Raw genomic sequence first — 20,689 nt, 5'->3', positions numbered from 1 at the left:
TTCTCAGATGGGCATGCATTTTCCAAAACTTTAGAAAAACCAGGTGGAGGAGGATTTGGGAATTGTTCTACCTTCTTCAAGGAACCAATGAAGGGAATCGGTATGAAGTTTTTTCTTTCTGCATTTTTCGAACCAGGTATAGGACCATGGATTGGAGTAACAAGATCTTTTTATTCCTTGATCAAAATTCCTTTCGAACAAGATTCCTTACAAACAAACGATTTCACTTTGTAATGTTTGCCAAAATTTGTTTCTTTCCCTTTCCCTTTATCCTTGATAGACGAACATCCCCCTTTGAATTTTCATAGGTTGATTCATTCCTCCCTAAAATTTTTCTCCTAGTTTTGATTAAGTCAGATTTTGATGCCAGCATCTCAGACTTATTAACGAATGCTCCACAATCAGAAATTTGATGATAACCACCCTCACCATCCTTTTGCATCTGTGCCTGAACACTAATTTTCTTGTGTCCCCAAATTACTGAAATTTCTTTCTTATTGTCTTTGAATGAGTTCATGCAATGGTTGAGATAAGGTTTGGTAGACCATCAACCTATTTTATGGGGCATCCAGTTTGTTATGTTGTAAATGACAGACCATTAACATGCAAGTTGAAGTACAACAAGGTGACATCCTAAGGCATCTAAAGCAAGTTCCTTACTTTATGAGGACGATGGGTTTGATGAGAATTTCGGCTCTCTTCTGTAGGATGAAATACTCCACCTACTTACTCAAGCTTTATAGAGATTGGTGATTTCAATTTCCTCTAAAGATAATGAAGACACGGACCTTGTTATAGATGTGATTAACCTGCATGAAAAGTTTCCAATCGGTGGATTGAAGTGTCAAGTTATTAGAATTCCCATTTTTGCAATTAACAAGGGCACTACCTAGAATCATGAGGAATTGAAATCAATGAACCACCAAATGTTGCCGGATGGCTAAATATTTAAAACCCATTCAATTTTCATCTAGAATTCTTAATAGAAAAACCAACCAGTTAATTTATAAAATTCTCAACCGAAGCTGATTAGCAAATGATTATAGGAGAGCATGGAACTAATTGTGGTGGTCTGGGAACAAATTTCATTGCCTAAGAGGTGTTATTTCACTTCCTTAACAATATAAGATAACTCCAATTAACTCTTGAAACCATTGAAGGAATAACATATTTTATTACCAAACAAATTCCAACTTTCTTAGAAGGGCACAAATGAAACCATCTAAGACATTTTTATTTTAGGTCAGATGTCAAAGAGAGTGATGCTCCAAAATGGTTTTGGATCTTCATAATTGACTTGTGATCCACTGTATTTGTTTCTTGTCATATTTGGATTTGCATTTTTATAGTTGTCTTGTAATATTTGAATTACATCTTATTATCTATATTGAATCATGGTCAGGTTGGCATGTGTAAAATCTTGTTCAGCAAATTCTTTTCCAGCAGCTCCATTGAATATTGAAGTTTCTTGAGTTTTCTAGTTTTCTCTTGTTTTTTTAGAGACTAATAGCCTAGGAGTACACTAATTGTAGCTGTTTTGGTTCGCATAAAATTGATATAAGCTAGCTTTCTCACTTAAGTGGTGACAAAACATAACATGATAATAAGATGGCACCCACTTGTTCTACATGTTTTAAGTTAAAGTCACATGGAAGCCTCTACTTTGGGCGAGAGGATGAAGCAGTGCTTGCATTTAGTGTTTGAAAAAAGCATGCCGATGATGATTACAACAGCCTGCTGATGATGACAATGATACAAACAGTCAAGTAATGAGGGAAAATGGTTGAAAAAAGCGGTTCATGATGAAGCTTATCCTTCAGGGTCATGGACTCAAATCTTCTTCAACCAAGGGAATAATATGGGAGTACATTAACAAATGATATTGATCCATTAGATCCATATAATATTTGTGCTTTTTTTTTTTGGGTTTTGGGAGCTGGATGTTGGTACTTGTTTTGTGTTTTGATCACATCCCATTAAACAGATTAGATTAAGTGTAACACATCAAAAATTTATTTCTGTATTAAACATTGTGAGAGGTCTTCAAGGGCTTACAAATAGGGTTATTAAAGTGATTGGTTGTTTCGATTCTTAGCCTTTTTTTAGGTTGAAACCAAAACAGGTAGGAGAGGGGTTGTGATCCGCTGGATCATGGTAGTACATATGGAATATATATGGAAGATGAGAAATGCAGATTGAGAATAGAAAATTCTCATTCACGCCTGGAAAGTTCAGTTCTGCAGTTGCGTCAACTGACTGAACCAAGTAAGCCTAGACCAATTTGGGAATGTGGTAGCCACCTAAGTATCGATGAATCCAATTTGATGTTGATAGATTCATTCATAAATTTTGATCAATGACTCCAGTGGATGGTTTCTACAAACAGGAGACGTTTCTACGCTTCGACAGAAAGAGGATTGGAGGATGGACACAAGTTCTATAGAGAGTCCTGGCCTTTTATTAACTCTATGATGGACCAACTTCTCGTATCAACTGAATTTAATTATAAGCCGAAGCAACATGTTAAGATCTGTACCTATAGATGTCCTGAATCTAGAACGGACCTCGTAGGCATTGGACCGGGTACTAACCGACGGGCTTTTGGGTACACATCTGAAAAAGGTGGGCTCGGGATGCAAAATCAGGCCTTGGTTTAGCAAAATCAGGCCTTGGTTTATACTTCAATGATAAATAGAGCCAAACTTACCCCCAGCTTACTTTTTTTTTTAAAAAAAAAAATGCTGTTTGTCAAAAAAAATATTAGAATAAGAAAAAATGCTCATGTCTTTAAAAAGTTATCTAAAATGAAGGAGGTGCTACTAAAAAACGCCAATCAACAGCCATTTGGGAACTTTATTTACAGCTATGATACCTTCATTTTGAAAAGCAAAAATGGCACTTTGGAGCATGTTCTATGACAAACTAATACAGAGAAAGGATGAAACATGCCTCTAACTAGGGCTTGCGCATGAGTCGAGCCGAGCTCAAGTTGAGTCAGCTCATGTTTGACTTGGCTCAGAAAACTCTAGCTTGAACTCGATTCAAACTCGAGTCAAGTTTGATAGAGCAAAGCCAGAACTTGACTCGATGATACAACGTCAAATTCAAACTCAACTCATTTAACTCGTTTGTGTTAAGCATGTCTTTTATTTTAAACTCGTTTAGTTGCTATTTATTTAATTATTTTCTCATTAGAATTTAACATTTCAAGCATACATTTGAACTTGAGCTCAACTTGTTTATAAACGAGTCTTGTTTTAAAGAGTGAGTTCGAGTCAAGCTCAAACTTGCTGGCTCGTTGTGCAGCCGTACCTCCAACTTTCTAAAAAAATTAACTGTTGCCGGATGCACATTTGTAAACTTTATTGGACCAAACCTCAAAATGAAATACCACGTTGGCTTAACATAACTTGTTTGCTTTTTAACTCGAATTATAAATAAATAATACTTGTAATACGATAAGGAAGAGAGTATTACTATATATGAAACAAGAATACAAAAAGGCCTGTCTGATGGAATACTATTTTTGAAATAAAAATTCCATATAAAGAGATGCTTAGTGAGGTTGAAATTGTGGAATTCTAAAATTAAAATTCTTATTTTTGATGAAATGAGAATGCTGTTACCAAACAAAGAATTTTGATTATGGAATTATGGGTTCATTCTTCAATCAAAATTCTGAAATTAGGAATTTAGGTTTCAACCTTAAGGGGTAGAATTATGATTCTAAAAATTTAAAATGTTTTCATCTCTCTTTATGGCTTTAATTTAATTATTCTAAAATTTTAATTCATATCTTATCAAACATGTTATTTTCAAACTATCAAAACACAAAAAGAAACTTGAAGTGTAATTTTCATTCCAATTCTAATTCAATGTGAAGTTTTATTCGTAGAATTTTAGTTTTAAATGAAAATTCAAGACCATAAAACGTCTTTTCAAAGTGGAATGGGAACATTGTTTCAGGTGCTAGTCGTATACCTATTTGATGGCGTAGAACAATAATTTCAGGAAATTTTTGATGCTATTCGATGAAATACGAAAAAAATCTTAAAATTGTAAATGAAGGAAAAAAACATATAATTAAGTAAAACTCAAGTGCATATAATACTAAAACAGCAAGAAGATCGCAATAATAGAAGAACATGGCATTGGGTAAAAGTAAAAAAATTTATAGGACACTTAATTTCATATGTATAATACTAGAATACGGCCGGATGAATTACTGAGAAAAAAGTACATCGGTTGAGGAAAAGGATTAAATAATAGAAAAATAAACTACAAAGTGAAAATAAGTTTATTATAATGGGGTCTTCCATTTCAAACCAAACTAGTCTTCATAAACAAGAAGTTTCATTCTTTCAACAGATCCTCATCGGTTCTTACTCGAAAGCGGGAGATCCACCTTTTTAATAAAAGATTCAGCTACAAATAATTCCAACGGCTCCCTGTCTCAAAAAATGTCACATGAGTTCCAAGTTAATTTTTTTTTTTCGAAGTACATCAACAAAAAAGGCAAATAGAGAATAGAATCATTTTAAGGTAACAACTTTTCTGAAAACATAAACCATTAAAGTAAAGAGTAATCTGTCAAATTTAGGCGCTTAATCAAAATTATCTTAATAAAGCAAAAGAAAATAATTTTGATTAAAATGAGTAATTGTAAATTAAATGATATTTGGTTGGCTTTTAAAAATTTGAGAGATCATTTGTTGTATAAATTTCTTGTAATATATATTTTTTATTTTTCCAAAAAGACGGCGATAGAATCAAAACAGTAGGGGGACTAGCCGAGTATACGTATCACCAGGGTATACATTGCGATGGCAGTACTGATCTTGGGCGTGGCCGTCCGTCTTCATCGTCTCGCTTATTCTCCCGCTTCTCGCCTCCTCATACGAAGACCTTCCACAGCCATTTCCTCCCTTGGCGGCAGAAACGTTGCGAGTATGAGCGACAAGGGCGAGCATACTCATGGAAGGTGGTATTCTGTGCCCGACCTTCGCCTTCGTGACCATTGGTTCTCCGTCCCTTTCGATTACACCTCCTCGGATAGCTCTACCAGGATATTCGTCTTCGCCCGAGAGGTGGTTGCAGGTACCTATCTCCTCGTAGCTCCTAATGGAGTCGATTATTCCCCTTCCTCCCGGTGATGTGTACTGAAATTACTTTTCTGAGCTTGTTAATTTTGATAATTTGATTGGCATTTGGATTTAATCCTTCTGGGACTCGTAGCACTGTCGATCTTTTTTTAAGGGGTGATCAACTGACCATCACCACGAAATGGTCGTACTTCTGTTTGTCGTAGTCGCGTGAATGTCGCAGGTATCAATCTCCCTACAGGACGTATCTGGTGGATTGTTCTGCTTGGTCTTTTTGTTTATTACTTATACTGCATGGACCATTACTAATTCATTGGTTCATTCGTTTACTAACTTTGGGGTTTATTTTCGTCCGTAAATTAGTTCCATCATCGATTTAGTAGGTACCCTTTTCGGCATTCGTCACTGAACTTGACTTCTTCTTCGTCCTGAAGCTGGTCAGGATAAGAGGGGGATGAAATGCGTCGCTTGTGATCTTGGTTGTTCCGGGATCTCATAACGTAGAAGTACCCTCTTGAGTTAATGCATAAATGCTGCTTATAGAGGCAACTCTAGTCTTTTGTTTTTGTTTTTTTTTCTCTCCTGCTGCCCAAATTGGAGATTTGGCACACTATCGCCTCACCAGATTGTAACACGACGGTGATGAATTTCCTGTCATTGTGGCTATGAGTAACTACTGAACTATTTTTAGGAGGGGTGGGTTTACAAAAAATTACTGAGGTTACAAGGCTTGTCTTTGTTTCCTAGTCTGCAATGTTTTAACTGAAACTAATCAATGAGCGAGTTTCTGTAGCCAGAAATATCTAGTCATGTAGCATGTGGAAATAAAGAATAAAGAAGAATATGTCCCCTACCAGGAAAAGCATAATAAGGGCCTGGAAAAAAATTAGTTTCAAGATCTGTTGGTCAATTAGAGATGGGTCTCTTGCTAAATTTTGGGTTGACCCTTGGAGAGATGTTAGTCTAATTGATCAAATCGATACTGAAAGTTATTGTTAGATGGAAAATGATAGAGGCCTTTCAATTGAGCAAGCTCTGAACAGATCCTGTAACGACAATACTTTACAGTTTGACAACTCAATAGTATTGGATGCTCTGAGGGTGTATCTAACATTGAGTTGGATACTTGGATGTTTTGGTGTGGAATGGGACTGGGTGTGCGATCTCTTCCAGAGCTCAGGTTTGGCAAGTGATTAGAGTTAAAGGGTCGATTAGCTGGTGTAAGAACATCTGGATTCCCAGATGCGTTCCAAAGCTAATTGCTTCTCTTTTATTGGGAGTTTTGGGAGACTTTTAACAGAAAAGCGGTTGCAACAATTAGGAGTTTCTCTTGCATTACAAGCAGGATGTGCAAAGCGGCCGAAGATCATGATCACTTGCTATTTGCCTGCCCTATGTCAAGAAGTGTATATTTCTGATTTGTTCTTTTTTGGTTTCACCTCGATTTGTAGGGTAATTTTTTGTTCTTTCATTCTTTATCTTGCTCTAATTAATGGAAGGGGTCCTCCCCAGCCCACTCACAGTGAAAAAGCTACTGAACTATTTTGTATGCTACAGTGCTAAGCAAATTTTGCAGGTTCAGATAAAAACCAAACTTCAAAAAGTTGATTTTCTTCTCTTCCATGATTTATGTGCCTTGACATGAAGCGTGAAATATTTGCATTTTAACTTTTGACTAAGAACATTCCAAGTTACTTGACCTGGTGGGGTTAATTAGGAACCATTGTGGTGTCACGTATGTGTGTTCACTGTGCACAAATGCACATCTTAAAATACTTGCTTGCTTCCATCGCCATATTTCAAGTTGATTGACCTTCCATCTGATAAAAATCGTTCCTGAAGTTGGTAAAGAAGAGCAACCGCTGCCACATTTATTATATCTTCAAGGTGGACCGGGCTTTGAATGTCCACGGCCAACTGAAGCTAGTGGTTGGCTGAAGAAAGCTTGTGAAGAATACCGTGTCATATTGCTTGATCAGGCATGATGACAAAACCTTCCGTCCTTACCTTATATACTGTTCTGAGAATGATTTTGTGAGTTAATGTTTAATGAAACTATTCTTCTCTCACAGCGAGGAACAGGCTTATCAACTCCACTTACAGTGTCTTCGTTATCTCAAATAAAGTCTGCTTCCCAGAAAGCGGACTTCTTACAACATTTTCGTGCAGACAATATAGTAAGAGATGCTGAATTTGTTCGTGTGCATCTTGTACCAAATGCTGAACCTTGGACAGTACTGGGCCAGGTGTGATACCTCACGTGCATTTTAATTCCAGTGGTCGAAAACATGTTTGCTTCTGATTTATGCAGATTAACTTTGTCATTAATTATTTTCTTGCTGTGTCACATACATGCCTAAAAAGGCACTGTAGAGCTGTCGACATGACTGGGCATGGATGCAGTATACACATATAGAGACACACGCATGGCTGTGTCCTCTCACCCAAGTTTTTTGAAAATGCTTCCACTTTTCCCACAGTTATGTCGCATGGGTTCGGGTAAGATACAGGCTCGGGTATGGCAGTACAGGTTTGGGTACATCATTTTTGAAAATTGTGGGTACGGGGGTATGGTGAATTGCTCAATTCTTGAAATGATAAAATGAAAAAAAAAAAAATTAACATGAACAGGAAATTTAAAAATTTTTAAAAAAAAAATCCTAAATCCTAAGTAAGAAACATGACCAAAAGCAAAACTTTATATCAATGTCACAAAAAACGCCAAAAAAATGCGATAAATAAAATTTCAGTTTAAAACTAAAAAAATGCATTTGTTTAAAAAAAACGTTAAAAACGAAAAAACACATTTTTTGCATTTTTTTCATTTTCTATTTTTTATTTGTTGTAAATCTACTCAATTTTTTATGTTTATGTTATTCGTTTCTCATTTATTTTATTTTTCCCTCAGTTTTGGTTTTTAAAATTTTTGTAAATTTACCATATTTTTCCCTTTTTTTCAAGTTCACTGTATTATACCTAAGAAAAACCTTGCCGTCTAAAACACTGAAACGTAATTTGTAAGTTTTATTATGCTTTATATGCATACAGCAATCTTTAGTTGTTTTCAGAAAATTTTCGTGTTTGATTTATTAAGAAAATTATTCCCAAACTTTTGTTTAGTATTTGATTGTTTAGCTAAAGCTACTGAATGGAAGTAGGAAATGAGGGTGAATTCTTTGCCCTGCCTGTTCAAAGTGGCGACTGAGTATAAAATTTTGAACAGTTTATCAGTAGTTCATTAATTTTAGCAATTGCAATATGTAATGCCATGAAAGTCCGTGCAATGGTTGCATATAACATGAAAAAAAGAAACTGAGTATTATTGGAGATGAAAACTAGCAGCCAATAGACCACATCAACAGAGGTAGAGAGGGAAAAAGGGTTTTGCTTGGACATACCTGATCAATAGTAGTTCCTCGCACTCATGGGCAAGGGCAGGGTGAGAGGCTGCAGGTGGAAGAGAAGAGAGAGGGCAGTTAGACAAGTTAGGTTTGATGCTGGACCCTTCTTTCCCTCATGAACTTTCTCTTTTAGGCAAGGCAGAATGGGGAGAAAAAAAGCCAAAGAGCACAATTAATTGAATAGAAAGCACGTTAGGCAGAGAAAGCACTATGTGGAGTTGCAAACAAAGCTTAAATTACAGAAACACAGTTGAGATTTAGAAATCTGTAAAACTGGGCCTACTGACTTTTGCTCTAGTTGACTGACTGCTCAGCCACCGAAGATATATTTTAAGAAACATTTGAGAAAAACATGGAAGTTGTATGCTTTCCTCTGCTCTAATAACATGGATTGTCAGTAACAAGAGAAAATAAGCAATTTGATTCACAAATAGAAGTTCTTGTGGAAAATCATTAGAAAATTAAATGTTAAAAAGTAAACATTTTAATAGAATAAGAAAGGAATATGTTTAACTGCCATGTAAACTAAAGTCGTAATGTTCTTGGAATCTGAAAGTAATGAAGAAAGAAAGAAAACATATTTAAAATGTATGTGTTACAAAAATATAACAACATTACCATGATAGTATCGCAAAAGTGTGAATGTAACAAAAATATAACAATGTTGCCATGATAGCATTGTAAGTAATTAAGTTTGTGAATATTATGATGCTTTCTCTTTCAGAACGTTTTGCCAAAAGAAGTGCTGATCATACATATCATGTACATCTGTGAGTGAGATGAACTTGCAACAATAAGTTCTATAAAAGCAGAAAGGAAAGGGAACTAGGGAATATCAGGGAAGAGGATCAAAGATAAAATGAGTTAAGGTAAAATAAATGATTTGGTCAACCAAAAAAAAAAAAAGAGAAGAAAAACAAGGAAAGGAAAATGCAAAGGAATGAAGCAGTGAAGATGAGTGTTCTGATCTCAGCTCAAGAAATTTTGCCTTTCGTGCTATGGTTCTGATACCAGAAAATCTTGTAAGGAAGCAAAGGAAGAAGCACTTATATCCTTGCTCCTGTATGAGGTGCTGAAATCTGTTTTAATGGGTATCATAGGTTGATGAACCTAGTTTTTTAGTAATTTAGCATAAATTGCAAGAAACATTATTAAATGACATTTGTTAAAAATGAAATTTTGATTCACCTATGAGCTTCAGGAGACCAATATCTACAAGGTCAGTATTAGATTGAAGTAACTTTTAAAAAACTAAAAATGAGGAGAAAATAAAATAAGTAAGAAACTAATAACACAAACATCAGAAGATAAGTAGATTTGCAACAAATAAAAAATAAAAAAATGAAAAAAAAAACTGTTTGACATTAAAAAAAACTGAAAAAACTGAAAAAAACGGGTTAAAAGCATGTTTTTTCGTCTTTAACATTTTTTCCAAAAAACACATTTTTTTTTAAGTTTTAAACAGCTAGTTAATTTATTGTGCTTTATTAAAAAAAACGCGTTTTTTGTGACTATGGAACTTTTAAAAGTTTACTGTATTTTTTTTCCTTTTTTTCCTATTTTTTTCAAGTTCACCATATTATTGTAAGAATCTTCACAAAGTACTTGTCTCTCCGTATGCAAAACAGATATGTTGAGAAGAGAGGATGAAAGAAGACGATGGAGGAAAGGGAGCAGCCGGCTTAGCTTAGCCCTGCGTTCCTTAATCTTTTAATAAAAGAATAACCCTAATAGGGTACAACAGATTTGTACATAGAGAGCCACCGCCTAGTAACTTTAGGCGTGTGGATATAAGGAGAATGGATCGGGTCTGAACAGACCCGATCCCCATACGCTAACAGCTCCCCTCAAGTTGTGCATGAGATTTGATCATGCACAACTTGTTCTTCAAATCCCAAAAATGCTGCCCTGTGAGACCTTTGGTAAAAAGATCAGCTATCTGTTCATTGGTAGATATATAAGTAGGCAAGATCTCGGCTTCTTCAACCTTCTGTCGAATGAAATGTTGATCAATCTCTATATGTTTGGTGCGATTATGCAAAATGGGATTGAAAGCAATTTTTATCGCACTTTGATTGTCACATAGTAATGATGACCGAACAATAGGAAGATTGAGCTCTCCAAGTAAATGACGTAACCATGACGCTTCAGCCGTCCCTGCAGCCATTGCTCTATATTCTGCCTCAATGCTAGATCGTGCAACAGCACGCTGCTTCTTACTGCTCCAACAAATGAGATTAGAATCAAGAAAGAGACAGAAACCTGAAACTGATCGTCGGTCATCGGGATCGCCTGCCCAGTCGGCATCAGTATATGTATATATGCTATGTCCAAGAGAAACATTGGAACATTTGGTGTAGACTAGTCCATCTCCAAGAGTAACTTTGAGATACCGTAGGATCCGCTTAGCAGCATCCATATGTCCTTCAGTGGGTGCATGCATGAACTGAGAAATCTGATTTACAGCATATACTATGTCTGGGCGAGTAAAGGTAAGGTATTGTAACATACCAACAATGCTGCGATAGAATGTGGGATTGGAATATGCAGCAGTTCCATCAGATGCAGTCAATTTAGTATTCAGAACACTGGGGGTAGTGATGGGTTTGCAATTAGTCATACCTGCCCTATCCAAAACATCAAGGGTATACTTGTGCTGTGTAAGAGTCAAACTATCATTTGTCCTGTCAAGTTCGACACTCAAAAAATATCGTAATTCTCCCAGATCCTTCATCTTGAACTCTTGCTTCAACATACATTTAACATAAGATATATGTGAAGAAGAATTCCCAGTTATAACAATATCATCAACATAGATAAGTAACCAGGTGATAGCTTCTCCAGTGCGATAGATAAACAAAGAGTGATCGAGAGAGCTTCGGAGAAAACCAATTTGTTGTATGTGATGAGAAAAACGATCAAACCATGACCTAGAAGCTTGCTTCAACCCATATAGAGACTTGTGTAATTTGCAAACCCATTTTTGAGAATCATGAGTAGTGTAGCCGGGAGGTTGCTCCATGTATACCTCTTCCTTAAGAATTCCATGAAGAAAAGCATTTTTGACATCTAACTGATAGAGAGGCCATCCATACGAGACTGCAAGAGAAATAATGACACGGATTGTTCCCATCTTGATGACTGGACTGAATGTTTCATCATAATCTTCCCCATATTGCTGAGTGAAACCGCGCGCCACAAGTCGTGCTTTATACCGATCAATGCTACCATCTGGTTTATATTTCAGTTTATAAACCCATTTGGATCCCACAACATTCTTATCAGCTGGACGAGGGACAATCTGCCAAGTCTGACATTCATGCAAAGCTGCCATTTCCTCATTCATAGCTTCAACCCAACATTTTTCCTTACTCGCATTGTGATAAGATGTTGGTTCCACCTTTTTGCTGACTTCTGTCATAAACAGCTGAAAATCCAAAGAAAAACTGTTATAGCTCACCCATCTATCAATAGGATGTCGCACGCGTTGTGATTGGCGTGGAACTGCAGTAGGAACTGATCGCCTAGAATACACCAGGCCTGAGAACCGATTATGCATAGGTGGCTCACTGGGCTGAGAAGATGAAGGCATGCTGTCCAAGGAAGTAGTGCTGCTCAAGGAACTACTTACAGATGTCTCGGGCTCATTAACAACTTGCTCATTGTGCTCAGTCAACATTGCTGCCCCTTGTCTTAAGATTTCAGCATGAAGCCAAGTATCATAAACTTCATTTTTGTCCTTGAGTGTCACAGAAGTAGCCTTGGGATCCTGTAACCTGTTCTCATCAAATACAACATGCCGTGAAATATGTACACGCCCAGTTTTAGGATTGTAACACCTATAACCCTTGTAATTTTCAACATACCCTATAAATCTACATAAAACAGCACGATCTTGAAATTTGTTTCGCAAGGAAACATCAACATGCACATAGCACACACATCCAAAAACACGCAACTCCTCATAACGTGGCTGCTCTTGGTGTAAAAGAAAAAATGGTGATTTTCCATCAAGCAAAGCCAATGGCAATCGATTTATAACATGTACAGTCGTATGGAAAGCCTCGGTCCACAATGTCATAGGTAAGTCTGTTTCATGCATCATGCTAAGTGCACTTTCAACAATATGCCTATGTTTCCTTTCAGCAATTCCGTTTTGCTGAGGTGTATGCGGACATGAAATTTGTCTAGTGATCCCATTATCTAGTAAGTACTCAGTAAATTCATTAGAAATAAATTCACCACCACCATCACATTGAAAATGCACAATATTACTGGAATATTTATTTTGAACTAAGGCATGAAATTGAGTGAATAGGCGAAAAACTTCTGATTTGTGTTTCATGAAATGGATCCAAGTATATCGGGAATATGAGTCAACAAAAATGACATAGTATCTACTCCCAGAAGAAGAAGGAACTGGAGCAGGCCCCCAAACATCAGAATATATGGTGTCAAAAACCTTTGGAGCTCTTTTATTTATTAATTGAAAAGGAAGGGCATGGCTCTTACAGATATGACAACTCGAGCACATGCTGGACTCACTGACAGAACTCAGACTAGACTTATCTAAGAGCCCGTCTGCAACAAGACTTCGAACAAAAGATTGACTACAATGAGCTAACCGACCATGCCAAATGGATGGTTTATTATACTCTGTGACATTGACTTCACTATGACTCGGAAAACATGAATCGGAAGGGTGAGATTTTGACATCTGTGGAGCTCCTTCAAGGACATACATATCTCCTTTGCGAGTGCCCTCAGCGAATGTCTTCTTGGTTCGAGCATCCTTGACATAAACAGAAGAGGGTGTGAATTCAACAGAGGATTGAATATCATCAATAAGCTTGGACACTGAAATAATATTTTTCTTGACACTTGGAACAACAAGAACATTCTTTAATGGAATCGAAGAAGAGCCCATAGAAATTTGTACATTTCCAATGTGTGATATTGTGTGATGGGAACCATCTCCCGTGACAACTGAGCCTTTATCTAAATAAGAGAGAGCACTAGAGAGATTACCTGCATCACCAGTAACATGGGCTGCTGCTCCAGAGTCCACATACCATTCTCCTCGCTCGTTTTGTTTCAAATGAAGCTTAGACAGGGCTGTCATGAGGAGTTGTTGTACGTCTGCTGAAACATTAGATCCAGATGATGATGAAGCTGACCCTGCTGCTGCCTTGTTCTCACGTCTAATCTGATTATTTTTGTTCTGCGGGTTGTGCCAACATTCTGACTTTACATGCCCCCTCTTGTTGCAATAGAAACAAGTCGGAACCCTTCTAGATGTGGCAGATGTAGTATTCATGCCCTGTGGTGTTGGGAGAATCCCTCTTCCCATTCCTGCCTGAGGAATCCAAGTACGAGTGCGATTCCCTTGCAATGCATGTGTCCCTGTGATCAGTACATTGTGACTGTTGGAAGGAATCAAATTCTGTCGCTGAACACGACTAGCTTCGTGTTGAAATAACTTAGCCTTGAGATCTTCGAAAGATGGAAGAATAGGTAGGACTTCCAAGGCTGTGCAAAAAATATCAAAATCTGTTCCCAATCCACTCAAGGCTTGTTGCACTTTGTCCTTGTCGCTGACGGGATGTCCAATGGCAGCAAGTTGATCACTTACATTTTTAATTTCATTCAAATATTCCAAAACAGTACGCGTCCCACGCTTGATGTCCTGAAATTGCCTTCTTAACTGCAGAAAACGTGCTTCGGATACTTGAGAATACGTGGTGGCAAGGGTAGACCACAACTCTAGGGCTGTTAAATCATCATCAATACCTCCTAATACTTCCTTTGACAAAGTAGAAGTAATATAGGCAACAAGAGACTGGTCGTGAGCCAGCCAAGCTTCATACTCAGGATTATTTTCAGTAATGGTTTCATATTCAAATCTGATTTCACTCATAGCCGCAGCCCCAGCAGCTTGATCTCCCACTACGGTTTTCTTCACTTCACGGTCAATATACATAGGAGGTGCTGGAGTGGTCCCATCGATATGCCCGTAGAGTCTATGACTTTTGATAAAAGGGACTATTTGACGTTTCCAAGTCAAATAGTTACTATGATTCAGCTTTTGTGAAATAAGTTGGGAGAGAAAGCTGGAAGATAGAAGAGAGGGGGTCGGCTGATCCATAATTGATTTAGGGCAACGACAAAAATTAGGGCAAAACGATGAGAAGATTAGGGCACAACGATTAGGGCAAATCAATTAGGGCAAATCACGCAAGATTTAGGGCAGAAACTGAAAAAAGGGATGATCACGCCAGAAAAGAAAGAATTTAGGGCAGATTAGGGCTAATCACATCAAACTGAAATCACTCACCGGAGGACGATGCAACCTGGCTCTGATACCATGTAAGAATCTTCACAAAGTACTTGTCTCTCCGTATGCAAAACAGATATGTTGAGAAGAGAGGATGAAAGAAGACGATGGAGGAAAGGGAGCAGCCGGCTTAGCTTAGCCCTGCGTTCCTTAATCTTTTAATAAAAGAATAACCCTAATAGGGTACAACAGATTTGTACATAAAAAGATAAAAAATTACAAGAGAGCCACCGCCTAGTAACTTTAGGCGTGTGGATATAAGGAGAATGGATCGGGTCTGAACAGACCCGATCCCCATACGCTAACAATTATACCCGAGAAAAACCTTGCCGTTTAAAACTCCGAGACGTTATTTGTGACTATGGATTGAACTAATGTTCCCACCATGGAGAGAAAAGAAGTTAGAGGTTATCCTGTATGTCCATCCTTGCACTCATGCATGCGACGGAACAAATGCACCAAAGGTCTTAAAAACTTTTATGTTGTTACTCTGATTGTTTTTATCAATGATTCCATTTGTCATATGCATTTTGTCGGATGAAAATTAAAATGTGATTTTCTCCACACAAGCTAACAAGTCTTCAGACATGACTGAGAACTACGGAATATTGTCTATAAGCTTGAGGAGGTGGCACCTGCAGATGTTTGTACTAGACTAAAGTAACTGTTGGGAAAGAACTTTTAGTTTATTCTACATGTTCATCCTTGAACTAATGTCTGCAGTGAGAAAAAGTACACTGCTTGGTTTTCCAAAATTTTTCTGCTGTTGCTCTGAATGATTGTGTGGATGCTTCTATTTGTCAAGTACGTATACGCTCATGTACAATTAAGTTGTAGTTTAATAATCAGTTGTTGCAAGCTTGATTAGAAACTTATATCTTGTCTTTGATCATGAGGGTTATAGAGTTTTGGTGGCTTCTGTGCTGTTACATATCTGAGTTTTGCTCCAGAAGGCTTGAAATCAGTCCTTTTAACTGGTGGGCTTCCTCCAATTGGTAGAGGCTGCACTGCAGATACTGTCTACAGAGCCTGCTTTGAACAGATAATCCATCAAAATGAGAAATATTACCAGAGATTTCCTGAAGATATTGACATTGTCCGTGAAGTAGTTATTTATTTGGAAGAATCTGAAGGTGGTGCGGTAAGAATTCCTCCTTTCTGCATACTAGCCTTTTTAGGGTACCCAAAAGTTCTAAGGAATGTTTGTTTTATCTTCATAGGTTCCTCTTCCATCTGGGGGGTTATTAACTGCTAGAGGACTGCAAAGCCTTGGTCTTTCAGCATTAGGTTCTAGTACTGGTTTTGAACGCTTGCATTACATGTGAGATATAAGTGCTTTACTGGCTGTTTCCAGAAAACAGTTACTGGTTTTAGATTGATCCAGTCGTTTTACAGGTTTGAGAGGGTTTGGGATCCTGCTCTACTGAAAGGGGCTCCAAAGCGCATCAGTTACTTCTTCCTGAAGGCGGTAAGGAATTCAAAATCCACTATTGTACTTTGCTCTGCTTTCCCCTTTGTCAATCCTGTAACTGCATTTGCACTTTCACTTGCCTTTAGAAGAAATAAACATATCTGCAACTCTGTCAGATCAACATGGCCTAAAGGAAAACAAAGCGCTATCATTTGTTTAAAAATTCTGTAGTATGTAAGTGTCCATGCCAATGGAGTATCTTTGCTAGGTAGATCTAAAACCACCATAAGTAGATTTTCTGAAAAGAAATGACAAATTTCTATTACCAATTTCAAGATGGGCTGCTTTCTAGAACAATGTGAACTTGTGAAAAGTTTAGATTTAATTAAGCTTCCCCAGTAATTTTAGTCTACTTCGTTACTGTTGTTCAGTTTATTTTTCTAATATCCTTAAGTTCACCTATTGCATCTATTTACAGGATCAGACAAACTGCCATCGTGGTTGGGTTTTCAAAACTCAGACCTGGGTTAGGCCACCCAAACTTGTCAACCAGTTGACTCAATTCAACTACTTGGTCGAGCAAAGATTTTTCCATGTTTAACAAAACTGGGCCAAGTACTTAGATGCATGATTTTACCACTGAGGAGGAGCAGAAGGACGCAGCCGTAGATCGGTCCCTGCTTGAACCTCAGCTCTTTAAAGTTTAAATTGATGATGTATGCCTCTGCATACTCTCCTCCATTGATGCATCAGTCCCCAGGGGCTGAGATGAGAACCCTAGAATCTTATGGAGAATGAAACCAGACTCAAGGAATGGGTTCTAATCAACCATGTTTTATTGTATCTCACAGCAACAGCAACTCATGCAGTCCCTTCTCCACCACCCTCCGACAGAAGGAAATGGGATGGGGTTGGGGGGGGGGGGGGGGGGTATATATATATATATATAGAGAGAGAGAGAGGGAGGGAGAGAGAGAGAGAGAGAGATTTGGCATTCAAGGTTGCAATTTAATTTTTTACAAGTTTTTTTTTTAATGTTCTCTTGTACTGTGACTTGACTGAATTCAAGGATGATCTGACTAAGTAGGTCGAGTTTTCCAGAAAAGAATTGGATGATTTTTGTATTAACTGTAAACTGAGTTTTACCATTTTCTTTAACTCGAAATTCACCAAGCTGGCTTTATCCACCATGCAACCAGTTGACTCATTTTTCCAACCATGTTTAAGCAAAGATGTGAAAGTGAAAATGCACTTTATTATGGCACTTTTTTTGGAAGCATTGTCCGATGAGAATTGACATTTTCTAGGTTATTGTTGCTATAATTGTTCTCATTTCTTCTTGAGAGGATAGTTTTTTCTTCTTCTTTTTTCTCATTTATGAATTAGAATAAGGTAATTGCATGACACCATTATCCATCGTACTGTTCATGAGTGCCCTAATTTTGTTAAGCTGGGAATGCTTCTTCTACAGTTCGAAGACTGGATGAGTTTTGATAGAAACCCACTGTATGCTATACTGCATGAGGCTATATATTGCCAAGTAAGATTTCTATTCCTTGCTTTGGTTGTACACGTAACTGTAATTGATATTGGTTTTTTGTGAGGCAATAATCTAACGGTTAAAGCAGCTAAATGTTGTGTCTCCTAGGGCATTCTTTAAGTAACTAATATATCACTTTCATAGGGAGCTTCATCACGATGGTCTGCTCAAAGGGTGAGGGATGAGTTTGAGGCCAGATTCAATGCGGTACTGTCAGCAAGAGAAAAGCGGCCCATACTGTTCACTGGAGAGGTATGTGTAAGATACAGTCAAGGAGGCACTTAAACTACTATAAAACTGATTTTCTCACAATGATGTTCATCAGGCTTTATTTTTGAAATACATTGTCCCTTGAATATATTGTTGAGCCCTTTGAAACACAAAAAAATAAAAGCAATTGAAAATAGGTTTAACTAATTACTATGGGAATACCGTGATATTGATCATTCTCCAAAACTGACCCTCTAGCATCATTGGAAGCCCTGTTGACTATCTTTATGGATCTTGTTCAGCCTTGATGTATTTTTCTTTTCCATTATCTTTTCAGATGATATTTCCGTGGATGTTCGATGAAATTCATGCATTGCGTCCTCTAAAAGAAGCTGCTCATTTGCTTGCTGAGAAGGAGGATTGGCCTTCATTGTATGACATAGACACATTGAAAAATAATAAGGTCTGCTGCTCCCCAACTTTGAGGACGCTCATGCTATCGCTTAACCTAAATTAATAGCTTAACAAATTTTGGATTACCTACAAATTAGCACTCGTTCTTTAAGATTCTGAGACATACACTTGTTTTTTGGACATCTGGTGGTTATGCCCTTTTAGCACTCGTTCTTTAAGATTCTGAGACATACACTTGTTTTTTGGACATCTGGTGGTTATGCCCTTTTATTTCCTGTAACTAAGGTTCTGTGGAGGAGCAGAGTGCAGATGGGGCTTTAGGCTTTTATCCTCTGTCACACAGACGCTCCTGAGAAAGCTCCATACTCGTACCCTCACGCCTGGATACAGGTGTGGGTATGGGACATAGCTTAAACACCGCTGTCTAAATTTGTGTATTTTTTTAGTATATTTTGGTTTTTTGTATAATAATCTATATTTTACGAGTATAAACAATGAATATATCTGTTTATTTGCTTAAAATCTTCTTGTTGCTCTCTCTCTCTCTCTTTATATTATATATATATATATATATGCATGAGTGTGTGTGTGTTCACATGCATGTGTGTGTTTGAGTGTGTATGACCATGTCTTTGTTTTTGTGAGAATACTTGGCACTGGTGTCTGCACACCCTTGCAACATAGCTTTTGCCTTTTGCAAGAAGTGGCTGCACCTGGGTTCACCCCTGAACTTTACTAGCAGACCAAGCATTCTGCAAGGATCCTCCTTTCTTCGTCGAATGTTTGTTATCTGTAAGTTCTTAACTGGGAGAACAGTCTTCCGATGCACTATATGTATTTGTTATCTGTAAGTTCTTAACTGGGAGAACAGTCTTCCGATCCACTATATGTAATGATGCAGGGTGTACCCGTTCAGTGAAACATCTACTTGTTTCGGCAGAAAGAGCTTTTAAAAATTGGTAAAAAAAATCGAATGTGGTCTGCGTTTTGCAGGTGCCAGTTGCTGCTGCTGTTTATTATGAAGACATGTATGTGAACTTCAAATTGGCCATGGATACTGCTTCTCAAATTGCGGGCATCAGACTGTGGATAACTAATGAGTATATGCATTCTGGTCTACGTGATAGTGGCAGCCAAGTATTTGATCATTTAATGGGCATGTTGAAAGGAAAGAGGCCTTTGTTCTGAGAAGCATGTCATTAAATGCTGAGCCTATGTGTTTTTAAGCTTATCAACGTTAATCACTTTATTGTATTTGAATTGATGACTAGCCTTTCACTGGCCAGCCAGTTCCAGCTACCATGTCCTCGTTGGGGTCAAAATTGATGTCAGTATAAAATTTTCCATCGTACCACAAAAGGTCGGAAAAAAAGAAAAAAAAACTTCCAGTACTTGTTGGACCCTTCAAAGTTAACGTAAAGCTTCTTCTATGATAATTGAAAGTTCCATTAAGTTTCCAATGTTACTATATTGACGTGGTGAGGAAATGAGATCGGGTCACTTTTAACCGAGTCACAGTACAATATGTCGTCTTCGTTCTACTGCACCACACGATTACGAATCCAGTCCTTTTTCTTCTAGTCGAGGGCATGTTAATAAAATAACATCCAGGTTTTTTTTTTTTTCAAATTGTCTGCGCAACTTAGCAAATCTACCGCCGGTCTTTGCAAAATAGTTTTACTTTTCTGATAACGACTCACATCGATCGTTGAAGTTAAGAACCACAAGCCTTTATTATTGCATTCAAGGAGTACATAAAATGTCTTTCAGGGGTTGGTGCAATGTTGGAGCTTGGTAGGCAGTTAGTTTTCGTGCTGTAAAAGGTGGATCACTACATAAACTGACCAAATATTTGAGGAAGCTGAAATTGTAAATTTTGACGATAAATAATTTTTCAGAAAGGCTGCTAACTTTGACGGTAAATCACAAAAAACAACCTCTAATATTGAGGCCGAGCTTTTCTGTGGGTGAAAGTTTTGTTTTGGAAAGGTCGGTACTTCAGGCACTGTGTCAATCCATGTACTCACCAGAATTTGTTATGATAATAGAGAGTATTCGTTCACCATCTTTGTTTGGAACTAACACACCTTTCCTACCTTGATACAAAGCAACCCCCATTCTTTCTTCGTGATACCAATAAACAATCTAAAGAGTTCTCTTCTGTTGTGAACTTCAAAGCTGGACTCATCACACCAAGACTTTAAATATGAGTAGGTGAAGAAGGAATTGTGCTGGATAAATAGTCGTAGTCTGAACTTCTCCAAAGTGAGAAAAGAA

General features: G+C 37.5%; 1 protein-coding gene across 1 annotated transcript; it reads left to right on the top strand.

Annotated features, from left to right (window-relative positions):
- Positions 1 to 4,791: 4,791 nt before the first annotated feature.
- Positions 4,792 to 19,864, top strand: LOC116247716 (uncharacterized). Its single transcript, XM_031619985.2, has 10 exons — positions 4,792 to 5,097; positions 6,945 to 7,081; positions 7,175 to 7,348; positions 15,742 to 15,978; positions 16,058 to 16,158; positions 16,233 to 16,305; positions 17,720 to 17,788; positions 17,933 to 18,040; positions 18,336 to 18,461; positions 19,406 to 19,864. Exons 1-10 carry the CDS (start codon positions 4,824 to 4,826, stop codon positions 19,598 to 19,600), a joined length of 1,494 nt encoding a protein of 497 aa, XP_031475845.1. The 5' UTR covers positions 4,792 to 4,823; the 3' UTR covers positions 19,601 to 19,864.
- Positions 19,865 to 20,689: the final 825 nt, after the last annotated feature.

Source organism: Nymphaea colorata, chromosome 2, assembly GCF_008831285.2.
Source record: "Nymphaea colorata isolate Beijing-Zhang1983 chromosome 2, ASM883128v2, whole genome shotgun sequence".
Lineage (NCBI taxonomy): Eukaryota > Viridiplantae > Streptophyta > Magnoliopsida > Nymphaeales > Nymphaeaceae > Nymphaea > Nymphaea colorata.
The sequence above is the reverse complement of the archived record's forward strand: the minus strand, read 5'-3'. Positions and strand labels throughout refer to the sequence as shown.